Source organism: Sebastes umbrosus, chromosome 12 (genome assembly GCF_015220745.1).
Source record: "Sebastes umbrosus isolate fSebUmb1 chromosome 12, fSebUmb1.pri, whole genome shotgun sequence".
Taxonomy (NCBI): Eukaryota; Metazoa; Chordata; class Actinopteri; order Perciformes; family Sebastidae; genus Sebastes; species Sebastes umbrosus.
The window spans coordinates 32500775-32516223 of NC_051280.1; the positions used below are offsets into that span (position 1 = coordinate 32500775).

At 39.0% G+C, this 15449-nt stretch overlaps 1 protein-coding gene across 3 annotated transcripts in view; it reads left to right on the top strand.

Moving 5' to 3' along the window:
- efr3a (EFR3 homolog A (S. cerevisiae)) overlaps positions 1–14382 on the top strand; it is a 127403-nt gene extending 113021 nt beyond the window's left edge. For 2 of the 3 annotated variants that reach the window (XM_037787406.1, XM_037787408.1), the window contains exons 14-24: positions 643–815; positions 1365–1440; positions 3597–3758; positions 6692–6823; positions 7056–7123; positions 8084–8211; positions 11323–11408; positions 11893–11941; positions 13072–13175; positions 13265–13314; positions 13774–13879. In XM_037787406.1, the coding sequence (XP_037643334.1) occupies positions 643–815; positions 1365–1440; positions 3597–3758; positions 6692–6823; positions 7056–7123; positions 8084–8211; positions 11323–11408; positions 11893–11941; positions 13072–13175; positions 13265–13314; positions 13774–13879 (1134 nt within the window). Of the gene's footprint in view, positions 1–642; positions 816–1364; positions 1441–3596; positions 3759–6691; positions 6824–7055; positions 7124–8083; positions 8212–11322; positions 11409–11892; positions 11942–13071; positions 13176–13264; positions 13315–13773 lie in introns of all 3 variants that reach the window. The other variant, XM_037787405.1, reaches the window with a different exon arrangement.
- Positions 14383–15449: the final 1067 nt, after the last annotated feature.

Genomic DNA, 15449 nt, shown 5'->3' on the forward strand with positions numbered 1-15449 from the left:
ATTCATTTATTTATTTATTTATGACAGTTTTTGTTGTTCTTCTTCACTTAGTGTAACTTATAATCACATTATAATGCATTATAGCAGCGATTTTTCTTTTGGCGATATTGAGGAGGTCTTAAAAGTATTGCAATTTATTTTATTTATTTATTTTATTCATATATACATATTTATTTATTTATTTATTTATTTATTTATTTATTTATTTATTCATATATATATATTTGAATTTGTATTTATTTATTTTTATTTATTCACGTCGTTATATTTTCATTGCCCGTCTTTTATTTTACAGAGCTCTCATGCCGACATAAAAAGTTTTATATAAAAGCTTAAAACACAGATTTCATGTAGATCACAGCCCCCGGGAACTATTCTTATAGCCCATGCATCGGCTCCTAATCAGGATGTGTAAACTCGGCCTGTTGTTCCCTCTGATCATAAATCATCACGTCAGTCATGTACGGGAGGAAAAGGTCAACATTTGGACAGTTTCAGCTGCTTGTGTGAACGTAACCTTTAAGCTCTGTAGAAGTGTTGTCTCTCAACGATCCTCGCTGTGGATTAATCGCATCACGCTGTGATAAATCAGCTCACACCTTCCTCTCCTCTCCCTCCCACTCCCCGCCTGCTCTACCTCAGGTAACCTCTGGCTTTAAGTCCAAGTCCATGGCAGCTGCGTTGCCTCCTCCCTTCCTGGATCCGCTCTTCTCCATCTCTCTGATGGAGGACAGCGAGCTGAGGCAGCTGGTGCTCGAGATCCTGCACAACATCATCGATCGCCATGACAACCGCGCCAAGCTACGCGGCATCAGGTATAAAGTACACACGAACTGTACTGTACTGAGTGAAGATACTGGCATCATATGAAACTAGAAAAACCTGATGAATCCATCGGTACCAACCGTGTTATACTAGCTTGTTGTGAAGGAGGTTAAATAACTCTCCGAAGTTACGCTAAATTTTGTTGAGGAAAAAACTGTCATGACCATTTTTCAAAGGGGTCCCTTGACCTCTGACCTCCAGATCAGTGAATGTAAATGGGTTCTATGGGTACCCACGAGTCTCCCCTTTACAGACATGCCCACTTTATGATAATCACATGCAGTTTGGGGCATATTGTTTTATACTAAATGCAGTACCTGTGAGGGTTTCTGGACAATACCTGTTATTGTTTTGAGTGCGGTTAATTGATTTCCAATAATAAATATATACATACATTTGCATAAAGCAGCATATTTGTCCACTCCCATGTTGATAAGAGTCTTAAATACTTGACAAATCTCCCCTTTACAAGTATCTCAAATGTGTACTTGATGTATTCACCACTGAATTCTGGTTTTGTGTCTGTGTCCCTGTTGCAGAGTCATTCCTAACGTCGCAGCGTTGAAGATTAAAAGAGAGAAGATCTCCAAGCAAGATGTTGCATTCATGAAGAAGGTAGAAAATCTAATCCTGCTGTTCTCTTTCTTCTCTTTCTTATCACCGGAGGACCCCTTATCCATCGTATATATAGCCAAGATATGGTTCAATACAGAGCTTTCATTTGTCACTCTTGTGGTTAGCTGTCGTTTACAACCCAACGTAGCTGACCAAAAACACCTTTGAGTAAACCCATCTCTCTCATGGTATGTGTCCACAAAGCCTCCGTCCTTTCCATGCTTCCCATTCATTGCCAGTGCAATGCATTCTGCTAGCATGGCGGTGCAATTCGAGAGACGGGGGCGTCACGACGGCCGCTCCTCATAATGCATAAAGTTGAGGTCTCGGCTACTTTATGTAAATCAGGGGCGTCCGACGGCGACTCGCCGCCTCTGGAGACTCTCCAGAAACGTTTAAACTAAGTGTTGTCGATCAAAAATAAAGACAGATTCAGCGACTGCATGGATTATTACTCTCATAAAATGTTTTTAGAAACACATTTCGGAGAACTATTTACCCTTCCAACAAGTCTCATGAAAACTGGGCCAGTAGTTTTTCTGTATTCCTTCTGACAAACAAACAAACAAATCAAACTGAAAACAAGACCTCCTCTGCGGCGTAACAACCCAACAGTAAGAGGTGGCTTTTAGCTAAAGAATAAATGATAAGTTATCAAACCAGATACTTTAAAAGTTTAATAAAATTATCTAAAATACAAAACTTGGCCCAATGCTCTACCCTTCCACCAAGTTACATGAAGATCAGGCCAGTAATTTTGGTAACACTTTATAATAACCATCATTAATAAATGGTAAATTAATAGTTAATTAAACTCAGTTAATCATCATTTACACAGTTAAACAATGAAATAATTAACAATGTTTACTAATTATTAGTAATGCTATAATTTAGTTATTTTAACATTTTACTGTTGCACACATTGTAATATTTATATATTTGTTAATGTTTAAGATATTATTATTTAACATATATAAACATTACATAGATTAGATGGAGCAGATATTTGTTAATGGTTAATAATTGGTTTGTAAACTGTCTATAAACATTATTTGGATGACTATTATAAAGTTACAACTGATGATTATAATTGTTAAATGGTTGATAAATACTTTGTAAAGTATCTATTATACTATATCTTATTATTATTTAGATAGACCATTTAACAAAGTATTAACTATTTATGTAATGTTTATAGATGTTGTACAAACAATTTCTTAAAAGTTTAAAAATAATTTGGTAATCATAACAAATACTAAATAAACTAATTATTACATATTGCACAACCTAACGATAAACATATAACATATATAACATAAATTATAGCTTTACTAATAATTGGTAAACATTATTAATTATCATTTTGTTGTTTGCAACAATTAACTTTTAATAAATAATTCATTAATGTCCTTAATGAATTATTTACCTTCACACCTGAGCTGTGACCTTCACACCTGAACAGAACAACGGTCCGCTCACATCATCAGCAGCAGCAGCAGCGTTCAGACGAAGCCGCCTCGCCGACTCTCACTCACTGTCAGAGGTCGTTAATGGCGTCTTAATTGTGTTCATTAGTGGTGAATGGAAGTCATCGGCCTTCACTTTCCATCAGGCTCCACGTCGAGCAGATAAATGCACGAGCGAAGGCTCTGACGGCTCTGTGCGTTTTTATTTCTGTTATTAAGACCCGGGACTGACGCACTGGGTTATTTTTAGTTAATGGGTTTAATCTTTTCAGTGGACGGCACTGTGGCTTCTTCAGCCTCACGTTCAATAACATCTTTATTTATATCACGGAGGTGCTGATAAATATAGTTTATCTTTGTGACTGTAATGTTCTTTACATTTATTTTTTTTAATACAGTTTTGTTGTTGTAATTTTCAGTCTTGCAAATTACAACAATAAAACAATAAATGTTGAAAATAAATGAAAAATAATAAAAAAAAAAAAATGATTAGCTTTAAATTAGCTTTTTTAATACTATTTTATTGTTTTATTGTTGTAATTCGCAAATTACACCAACCTGAACCTGAAGATTCATTTGAGATGCTGCTCAGCACTGTGTGAAAGTGTAGGAGGGTTTAGAACAAGGGTGGGATAGTAAGAGGGTTTTAAAGACTGTCTCTTTTCTGCTTCTCCCCTGTTTGGTCTCCAGCATGGCCAGCAGCTCTACCGTCACATCTACCTGGGCTGCAAGGAGGAGGAGAACGTCCATAAAAACTTTGAGCTGCTCTTCACCACCCTGGCAATCCTGACCATCGAGCTGGCCAACGAGGAAGTGGTCATCGACCTCATTCGGCTCTCCATCGCTCTACAGGTAAACCTTTGTTTATTCATCTCGGCTGATCTTAGTCATTGGTTTTATTATACATGTTGCTGTGCATGCAGAAGGAAACATGACATTTAAACAACAAAAAATACAATCAGTAGTGATGATAAATAATAAATAGAAAAGAAAATTCTTTGGAGTGGAAGAAGTCCCCAAAACCTTTACTCCAGTAAAAGCATCAATACCCCCAATGCAAAAAATACCAGATGTTCATTCACATGTAAAAATAAACAGGTTGTTTTGCATAAAATGTACTCGATGAATCAAAAGCAGAAAGAGTAGAAGAGAAAGAAGAGCAGCAGAGGTTAGTTTGACCGTTTTCAGAAGAAAAGGAGGAAGGAAAATGAAGCAAAGACAGACGTAACATAAGATAAGACAAATAAAATCTCTTGTGAGAACAGTTAAAGGTAAAACTTAATAAAGTTATTAACATGTGCGCACAAGAGGAGAAATTACCATTTAGGAACTCCTTTGAAAGAAGAAATAAAGGCACTCCCTGTTCAGGTTGAGTTCTTAAAACTACAGATGTAGAACCCATTTTCATTCACATATCTGGAGGTCAGAGGTCAAGGGACCCCTTGACAGTTTATCCTCGTCAAAATTTAGCGCAAGTTCGGAGCGTTATTTAACCTCCTTCACGACAAGCTTGTATGACACGGTTGTTACCGATGTATTCTTTAGGTTTCCTAGTAGGTTTTCAGTATCTTCACTCTAGCTCTAAAACTGAGCCAGATACAACCTAAAAATAGCAAGTTGCGTTAATGCATTAAAGAAATTAGTTGCAAATTTTCGTTATTATCACGTTAACTTTGACAGCCCTAATTATTAACAATAAATTGTTGTTACTTGCACCCCTCATGCAATCATGGCTGGAAGTGAAGAGAACTCAAAAATGTCTTTTGTGCAGCGCAACACAGTTATAATGTCCTAAATCCTGAAAAAGAAAAGAAGCAAGTACAAAAACAGCATTTTATCAAAATTTGCCCACAAGCGCAACCAATATTTAAAAAAAAAAAAAAAAAAGAATGGGGGCTCCACATGATCTACATTTTTACAACCTGTCTTATCGTCTCTTATCGTCTCTAAATAGAGTACTAGAGTAAATAAAGTTTCAAAGAGTCATTCCTGGCTTCCCAGTTAAGCTGAGGAGCTCAGAATTTAATGTTTTTTACAGGATCTGGTTCGTGCTATCGGTTTATTTGGGGGCGAAATTTTAAATGATACTTGTAGAATAAAGTGATTTTGATTAAATATTATTATTTTTTATTATTTTTTTCAAATGGAAGCGTTCGTCACACATGAATCATTCAAGGACCGTCGTTGAAAGTTGAAAATTTCAGTTTTTACGGGTCAGGGGACCCCGTTTGAAAATGGCCATGACAGTTTTCCTCGTCAAAGTTTGGAGCGTTATTTAACCTCCTTCATAACAAGCTAGTATGACATGGTTGATACCGATGGATTCATCAGGTTCTGTAGTTTCAGATGGTACAGTATCTTCACTCTAGCTTTAAAACTGAGCCGCTACGACGTAAAAACTCTCAACTCTCTTAAAACTCATGATGGTGCTTTAATCTGCAGCATCCTGGATGTGATGATGGTGTATTTGTGGCGTCAGGTGTCATATTTTTATTATATTGATGCGTCGCTGCGATGTCACCGTCGGCCGCAGAGTCCTTAATGTCATTAGACTGGAGACCGCACGCCGGCCCAATAAAACCTCCTACATGTGAGACGGAAGAGAGGTGTGAAAAAAAGCCTCGCTCCGACACACACACCAGCTGCTCGTTTGTGTATCACGCTGAGATCTCCTCGCTCCGAAATGTCACAGCATTGTAGACGAGAGGCGAACACACACACACACACACACACACACACATATAAATACACAGACAATCATAGTACCATGTGTACCTTCACTGGGAAGAACTGACATATAAAGACTGTACGTCATTAACTAACGATAGCTGATGCCAGTAAACACACACAGGGTTTACAGAGGAGACAGATGATGTCCTCTGGATCCTTAGAGGTCACACGGAGGAGCGTCTGCTTCTTTTCATTGTGTTCTCACGCTGTCAGTTAAAAAGGTCGTCGTCACGGTAATGACCCCGGGGTGACACAGCGAGCACGGAGGGGTTGATTTGTGATGAACTGCGCACCGTCTGTAACGTGTTTCTGCAGTCATCTGATAATTATCAATCATGATGGGAAATAATGAGTTGTTAATAGTCATAGTCTTCTGCTCTGCTTTGTTTACACTGCAACTAATAATGATTTTCATTTTCAATTATTATACCCTTTATGTGTTGACGTCATGATGAGGTCACGGTGTTAGCTGGAGGCTAAACAAAGGAAAGACTGGAGGCTAACTAACGCTAGCAGTGGGCTAACGTTACACATCTAAAATGTCCTCTTGCTGTGTTGTTGGCTGCCAGAATCCAGATATCACAACATTATAGATGACTAACTGTGATTCGAGGCTCTAGCGAGCTACAATATCGGAGAAACGTTTCAGAGATGGAGAGAAAATGTTGCTAATATTAAGCCTTCTGCTAACAGCAGCCGTGAGCCGTTGGCATCGCTGCTGTATTACGGAGCGGTGCACTGTTTGATGCAATGCATCAAAAATCAATGTTGTTGCTAATCAATGACATATCTCCGACTGTTCCCTAGCATTTAGTAAACAGAAAGACTGAAAAATAATTACATTTTTGGTTTTTGATTTCCATAAAAAACAAGTGGCATTATGTAAACAAACTGGCATTTAAAGGGTTAAAATTCTGAAGATGAATGAATTGAAAGTAATATAGTAATATAATGAGTAATTATTTTTGATACCAAGTAATAAGTAAAGTAACTCATTACACTTCCTGAGTAATTAATGTCGATGTGTTCTGCTGATGTTTGACTTGTCTGTGCAGGACATGGCTCTGGCGAACGAGGAGAACATGCCGATATTTATTCGCTGTGGCATCATGGCGTTGGTGGCGGCGTACCTCAACTTCCTGAGCCAGATGATTGCAAACCCTCCTTTCTGTCAGCACGTCAGCAAGGTGCATCATACTGTTGCTTCAAAATGTCATAATTCTTGAGCTTCTTGATGGATGTTAGAGACCACGTCGTAAACTTGTTCCTTGTTCTTGCTTTGCAGACTGAATACATTTAAGTTGAATAATATGCTGACGATGCACCGCTGTTTTTGGCTGTTAAACTTAGTTTGTAGTTGCAGTTATTGTCAGTCTTCTTCTTTATACCATTCTTCTGTTTCCGTTATTCTCTCTTCAGGTTATTGAGCTGAGGACCATGGATGCTCCGTACCTCCTCCCAGAGCACATCTTCAGAGACAAGTGTCCGTAAGTATCCACTACTTTGCAGACTAGAGGTTTAGTTTTATGAACATTTCTAGAGACCGAGTCATTCGTAGACGTATGGCGACCGTTATTACCTTACGGGGCTTGCATAACCAAATCTCTAAAACGATTTAACTTAGGGACTTCAAATTTGGTATAATGGTTGACAGTGTGGTGTTGTTGTGCCTTTTGGGGGTTAGAAGCCCAGGGTGCCCAAAAATTTTGAAATTTTGGCCAAAAACTGTGATCTGTTTTCAACTTCAGTTTCGTTTCCGGAGTAGAACTCGTTCTATTAGTTCCGAAAGGGCAAACCTTTGACCCTAGTTTAGTAGGAGTCAAGTAGTGAGTGGGGGTACGTGAGCCATGCTCACTTTTGCCTTGTTTATCAAGACTTAGAAACACTCCCACCGGACAGTTTTTTAGTACAGTCGCAGTCTAAAACTTTGCCCTGCAGCAGTCGGAGCTCTGGTGTTGTTGAGGAAGAGGATAACATGAGACACTGTCCATAATCCGTCACACTCTGGGATCATCTGCTGTACCGGTCTGGATCACTTTCTAACTTCTAACATTTGCTCGGACGAGGACTGAGAAAAATTCTGGCATCTTGCTGTTGTTTTTTGATAAGTGTTCAAATATCCTGGAAACACAAGAGAGAAAAAACACCCCGCAGTCATTCTCAGCTTTACCTAGAGCTGCTCCAAAATCAGCAGACATCTGCTGATAAAACCTGATTATGAGATTATAAGAAACAGAATCTATTTCTGATTTTAAATCCCCCCTTCTAGTATCAGCCTAAATACTAAAAGCTCCGTTCTGCTTCATCTAGATTCACGTGGACACCCCCAAAAATCCAGATTCATCACCAATAAATAGTTGGAGACGATTTAGTTGGAAGAGGTGGATCGCAGTCTTAGTTTTCATCCTTCTCCTTCTTCTTCTCCTTCTTCTTCTTCTTCTTCCCAGATTCCCTGAATCTCTGGACAAGGAGGACAGAGCGCTGTACTTCCAGACGGCCGACATGGCCGAGTGTCTGGCGGGACCGGGATACAACGCAGAGAGGCTCTCCATCCCGTACGTTCCCCAGGTCACAGGTACGACCAGCTTTTACGGGCTTTTTTACAGAGCTTTGAACATATTTTTCAGCTTTTATTGATGTGTGACAGAAAAGGTTTGTGAGGGTTTGAACCTCTCCAATTCAGTTTTATTGAAACACCTGACAGGAAGTAGATCGTATAAACGTATATTCCTCCTTAATTTCATGAAAACAGTTGATGCAAATTGAACTTCTCGGTAACACTTCATATTACGGGTCCGCAGATTTCATAGTAATTTATGTGATAATTAGCAAGTAACCTATTTGAAATTTCTTTGAAATTACTGCCAAATTACCCCAATATGTACCTTAAAATTTACTTTATTATAAACATTATTTAATAATTTTATGCTAAAATAGCATATATAATATATAAAACTAATAGAAGACAATTCTGATCAGGCACAAATCTCACCATTGTGTGACTTATTGTCTATACCAGGGGTCAGCAACTGAGAAAAAGTCATAATATTACAAAAATAAAGTCATAATATTACTAGAAAAAAAGTCGTAATATTACAAGAATAAAGTCAAAACGTAACGAAAAAAAGTCGTAATGTTACGGGAATAAAGTCATAACTTTACAAGAAAAAAGTAATAATATTATTAAAATAAAGTCCTAATTTAACGAAAAAAAAGTCGGAATATTACGAAAATAAAGTAATTACTTTACGAGAAAAAAACTCGTAATATTACGAGAATATTGACCTCCTATTGACCCACATCTATGTAGCTTGTAGTGACTGATAACGCCTATTTAATAGCCTGATAACAGTCTAATCGGCTACATTTTCTTTCGGAGGTAAACTTAAAGCCAAGGAAGTTATCATTACATTATTTTCATTGATCTACTTTACACCGTTTGGTTAAACTACGCTTTGATTTTCACCAAATCGAACAGGTTGATTAATGTGTTTGTTATTTGTCTTGTCTTTGGTCTAACAACCAGCGTGCTTCTGTTTTCTTCCCTCCGTCATGCTTTCATCTAACATCAGTGCTTTACACAGTAGGAAAAATCCTCCACAGGTGCAAGCAGAGGTCCAGAGGTAACCGGCTAGAGTAGAGCCGTAGACGAGTCCGCTGTGGAGTTGTGTAGATACTAGGGCTGTCAATCCATTAAGATAGTTCATCACCGTTAACGGCACATTATTTATCTGTTCAAAATGTACCTTAAAGAGAGATTTGTCAAGTATTAATACTCTTAACAACATGGGAGTGGACAAATATGCTGCTTTATGCAAACGTATGTCCATATTTATTATTGGAACAACACAAAACATTATATAATATACATTATATCATGATTTGAATTAAAGTGTTGGCGATTTTGATTGTTATATTTTATGTTGTACAAATTTGTTTTTTTTCTAACTAAATATTCTGCTTCAGTCCATATTTGCTGGTGTTTAGCCTTTCAAAAACAACATTTTCACTGCGGTTTTCTCTCCCGCTCATCACACACAAAGGGCGGCACTGACGAGTTATATTCATTAAAAGAAAGTTGATTCACTAAAAAAAAAGACAAACTCATTTAGTCCGATGAACCACTTTATTCAGGATTTATTTTTTTTATTTTTTCGGGTGATGACATCATCAAATACGATGACAGATATTTGAAACCCCCAGAAGCTGCGAATGTAAAAAAAATTAAAAGAGTCCTAATATAATGTCTGGACATATTCTTGGTCTTGTTTACTAATTCCTTAATTAAATTTAATTAAAATCCTAATTTGAATCAAAGTGTTGCCATTTCAATTACTATATTTTATGTTGTACAAATTTATGTTTTTTTTATGACTAAATATTCTACTTCAGTCCATTTTTGTTGGCGTTTAGTCTTTCAAAAACAACATTTTAAAAACTTCAGAAGCTTTGAATGTAAAAAATGACTTGAGTTACCATGTCCCTGGGTTCCCTCGACAAAAAGCCAATGTGATTTTTACCATTGGATTATTGCGGAAAATAAACGTTTATGATTCTTACACGTTTTGTTCGGCAAGATAATCTCCTCAAATGAACACCACTTTTATGATTTTTGAAGCGTGAATACAATCACCAAGGGTAAAAAGCTAACGTTGGTCTATAAATGAACTACACCACGGTCACATGAGCGCGAGTATAAACAACAAGGCTGTAAAGGAGGACGAGTCGGCGTGACGAAGTTTAGTTGTCTTATTTAGCCACTTGTTAGAAAATTGCCTTTTTTTAAGACACGTAAAAAGCTTCAAAACTTATTTTTTGTCGTAGTACAAAACGTTAAAATCTCTTCAAAGACCTTATTTTAAGCATCTAAAACCCATTCAAATAACCCATTGACTTCCAGACGAGGGAACAGGAAGTGTTAACTCATCTCCGGGTTTTAGGACTCATTCCTGCAGCGCTCTATTGAGCTACACAGAATCCAAAGGCAGGAAACATTCACCCTTCGATGACTGGCCAACTAGAGATAGATCCTTTCTTGTTGTTTCCAGTGATAGCTGTTGTGTGTAGCTGTTGCATCATACTCCTAAAATCTACACAAATAGAACGGTTTCAACATCTGTACAACTATTTTGCTTTGCGTTGCATCTGGAAACATCACGGTGAGTACATGTCTATAGACCTACAGTATGTAGACTCTGAAGAGTGGAGTAGTTTGTGCTCAGTGCTGTAGGTGTAGAGAGTCATTTTTATATTGTGTTGAGCTTCAGCTTCTGTCTGAGCTTGTTTTGTAGAAACGGCTGCTTCATTGTTGGATTAATGAGAGCCTGAAAGACTCAATCATACCGGACAGTCTGTGCAGACAGAACGGTGACGAGTTAAAGCTGCAGATTGGAGCAGATATTATATGTCACTATATTCTGACATTAGTTCTTGACGCTGCGTTGTTAAGAAAAGTAGCCGTACTTCTGTGTCTTTCATTTTCACCGGTGCATTGTGGGTGAATACAGATTAAAACAGGTCCTCCTGCAGCAGGACGACGCACCTGAGATGTTTATCGCTCTGCAGGATCCGATGCATTTTGTTCCTTTTGTTGCATTGAAATACAACGTCAAAATAGAACGTTATACCCGGTTCACACTACACCAGGATCTGAAGCTGACGTGTTAATCTGTGTCTCGTCCTGCAGATGAAGATCGACTGACCAGGAGGAAGAGTTTCGTGGACACAATCTCCCTTCAAGTGGACATCGTGTCCAACAACCTTCCAGACAAGGTATCGGTATATAATTGTAATATAATATAATAATATTTTAAACATCGGTATCGGTATCGGCCCATAATTTAGCAATCGATGCATCCCTAGTGAGGTACATAAGGAGGTGAGGAAGCTCTAACCTTCACACAAGACTTATAAAACCCAATATAGAGATATTCTATCTAGTATGTACCAATGGGTTATGTAAGGGATGATGTACAGGTCATTGTGAAAGAAACCCCGACCTACAGCTACAGCTCTGTAACTATATTTCTTAAAATGCAAAAGAAGAACTTCCACTCAAAAACAATGATAACAACACCACTGTAGTCTTCGTTGTTTACTCCAACAGACTTATATCTGCAAGTGTTTTCATAACCAGTTAGAACAAATCTACATAACTAAGACAAAGATAGTAGAAAGAAGAAGAGCTCCATCTCTCCGTGCAGCGACCGAGGCTCTTTGTTTGATCCCTCTTCCTCTGTTTTTATGTCCTCTGCAGTCCCAGCTAGCGGAGGAGATCACGTTTGAGACCCTGAAGAAGGCCATCGGTGAGTTCACCACGTTCATGAGACGTTTTTTATTTAAAGCCTCTAACCCCGTCGCCTTTCTGTGGACTCGCTGAAAGTGTCTCCCTGAATACAAATCAGTTATTTCATCAGCTTTTCGCCCAGAGCTCCGTCATCCTTCAGGGCCGGAGCTCCTCTGACGTAGAAGTAGACAGAAATGCTCCGTGAATTATGAAAGATTTACTGACTGTCACGACGCGGCTGACAGCTCACATGTGGCCTCTTTATTACATTTAACATCATATTTTTAATTCAATCGATTCAGATATGTAATCGCAAATTAATCACACATTTTGTATCTGTTCAAAATGTACCTTAAAGGGAGATTTGTCAAGTATTTAATACTCTTATCAACATGGGAGTGGGCAAATATGCTGCTTTATGCAAATGTATATATATAGTTTAGGGCTGTCAAAGTTAACATGATAACAACGCATTAACGCTACTTGTGATTTTTAGGTTGCAGCGGGCTCAGTTTTAAAGCTAGAGTGAAGATACTGGTATCATATGAAACTAGAAAACCTGATGAATCCATCGGTACCAACCATGTCATACTACTACAAACTCCAAACTTACACTAAAATTTTGGCGAGGAAAAACTGTCATGTCCATTTTCAAAGGGGTCCCTTGACTTCTGACCTCCAGATCAGTGAATGTAAATGGGTTCTATGGGTACCCACGAGTCTCCCCTTTACAGACATGCCCACTTTATGATAATCACAATCAGAGGTCAAGGGACCCCTATTGAAAATGGCCACAACAGTTTTTCCTCACCAAAATTTTAGTGTAAGTTTGGAGCGTTATTTAACCTCCTTCACTACCAGCTAGTATGACATGGTTGGTATTGATGGATTCATCAGGTTTTTTTTAGTTTCATATGATACCAGTATCTTCTCTCTAGCTTTAAATTGCGTTAATGCGTTAAAGAAATTAGTGGCGTTGAATTGAATTTGCGGTATTATCGTGTTAACTTTGCCAGGTCTAGTTTTTACTGTTCTGCTCAACAGAAGTTCATTATATCTTAGTGTCACACAGTGTTGTCGTCATCATAAAGTAATAAAGTAATCGGGATTGAAGCGTAATGATGACCTGACTTATAATTATTATTATAGATACGACGGGTCTGGAGGAGCAGGAGAGGGAGAAGAGGCGTCAGGTGATGGAGAAGTTCCAGAAAGCTCCGTTTGAGGAGATCGCTGCTCACTGCGAATCCAAGGTAAAACACAAAGAGAAAAAACACAGTGAGGATGATAAAAAGACGGAGTCTGTAAACTCTCGCTCACTCTGAACGTTGTATTTCTGCAGGCGAACATGTTGCACGACCGGCTGGCGCAGATCTTTGAACTTACAATTAGGTAAGTCCTCTTTTCTTATACTTTGAAATCGCTTTGTTTCATAGGATCGGATGTCCTCGGAGTACCTCGTAAAGTTCTGACTTTATTCTCATTATATTATGACATTATTCTGTAAATCTCAGATGTTTTTTCCCTCAATGTGGCCCTAATACTCCGTAGTACATTGTCTCTTTGGCCCTCACTGCATCAGACTTATATACTATATACTTAGACTATAAACTGTGTTACCTTCATCTCAATGATCACATGTTTTGCGGCTCCAGACAGATTTCTTTTTTTTTTTTTTTGCCTAAAATGTCTCTTTTGCTAGTAAAGCTTGCTGACTCTGGGTCTAGGACTAGTTTCTCCATCTAATTGGCGATATGGAAATCCCAATTTAACATCTTGCCCCTCTCTCACCACCACCCTCCTCCTCCTGGTCATCCCGCTTCCTTCCTTCCTTCCTCCCTTCCTCCCCAGGCCTCCACCCAGCCCGTCCGGAGTGGTTTCCATCTCATCGGGACACACTCAGCACCAGTCCGTCCCCGTCTACGAGATGAAGTTCCCAGACCTGTGTGTCTACTGACCACACACACACACACACACACACACACACACACACACACACACACACTCACACACATTCACAAAAAAATAGCTGAAATGCAAAAAGAAAGAAGGACACAATCACAATCTGTACTCCGGTTTCCAGTTTCTATTCACAACCAGCATAAAGGTTTCACGCAAAATGCAGCAAAACAGACGTAATCAGTTTGATATAAAGACGAGTTGAGTCTTCTGTAAACGGTACTTCTGAATCCAAACATGTGCATTGATTATTTAAATACTTGGATCCTTAACTAAACTTAAAGCAGATTATCTCCAGCAGCTCTAAACCAACTGATTTGCTGCACTTTGTTGGCTGAAACTAAACTAAACGTTTGAGAAGAACAAACACAAATGAAACGGCTTCCTCTCTGAGGCTTCAGCGTCTGAATCTGATGTTGCTTCCCAGCATGCCTCTGGTCGAGCCAAAGCTTCACACCTTGTACATAAAATTAAACTCCCGCTTCGGGGTTTAAAACTTGAGTCTGATTTTAGGTGTGATGCTTCTTCTTCAGAGCAGAGCTTCTTCTGCCTCTTAAACCAGTTCTTGTGTAGGCGTCCGTGCAGTCCCAGATAGGTAGAGAAACGTACGATAACATTAGCTGTCAAGTAGGTTTTAGACTCGCTGCTGCACGGCCGTTACAACCTGTCCAGTCTTATCTAAAGATAACAACCAGCTGTGTGTGTCATGTGGGGGAATGAATTGAAAGCAATACTTATTATCTAATCGTGAACTGCTTGATCGAGACTCTTAAAAAGACGAGCCACAGAGAGTTTTGTTCAGTAGAAATGGCTCATGGTTGGTGATTTCTTTGCGTTTTGCTCCAGATGTGTTGCATTCCAGAGCTCTTGAAAAAAATGTCAAATACTCAGACTGAAATGTTGGAAAGCTGCAGTGAAGCGGTGCGATGGCGTCCCCATACTTAACCCAACAAAGAAAGAAAGCTCTGGTTGGAAGGTTGGTTGGTTAGGTCTACAAAATAGCAGAAAGAAAAACCTCCCAGAGACGTGAACAGCGATTCAGAGGTCTAAAGGTCCAGACACACCAAGCCCACATCAGAGAAGTAGAGGCGTTTGCAGTTGCATCCCCTCACGACTCAAAGGCCGTTTTTGGCCGTTTTTGTACGTGTGATTATACGAGCAAATCGGGCCAATCTGCTTAGTCAAGAAAGAACAAGAAATATGTAAAGTTACAAGCTAAAAATGGATTCATAATGCTCCTGGATTCCAGCAGCGACATCAACTGTAGGAATCACATTTTGTCCGTCACGATGACTCTGTTCTGAGCACCTCCAGTTCGACCTGCAGCTTCTAAACAAACACAACAAAGACAGAAGTCGTTCCTCTCCTGCTCCATGAATCTCAAAAATGTTTATCAGAGTCGGCGTCCCGCGAGCCGCCATGTGGGGAGGTTCAGTCCAAAATAAGAGACCAGCAGCAGCAGCTCATCAAAGTTAACCTCCCCACTGAATCCGCCTTCAGCCGCTCGGATACAAAGCGCTGAGGAGGATTTAACCAGCTGGGCTTTTTTCAACAGTTACCACAAGGCC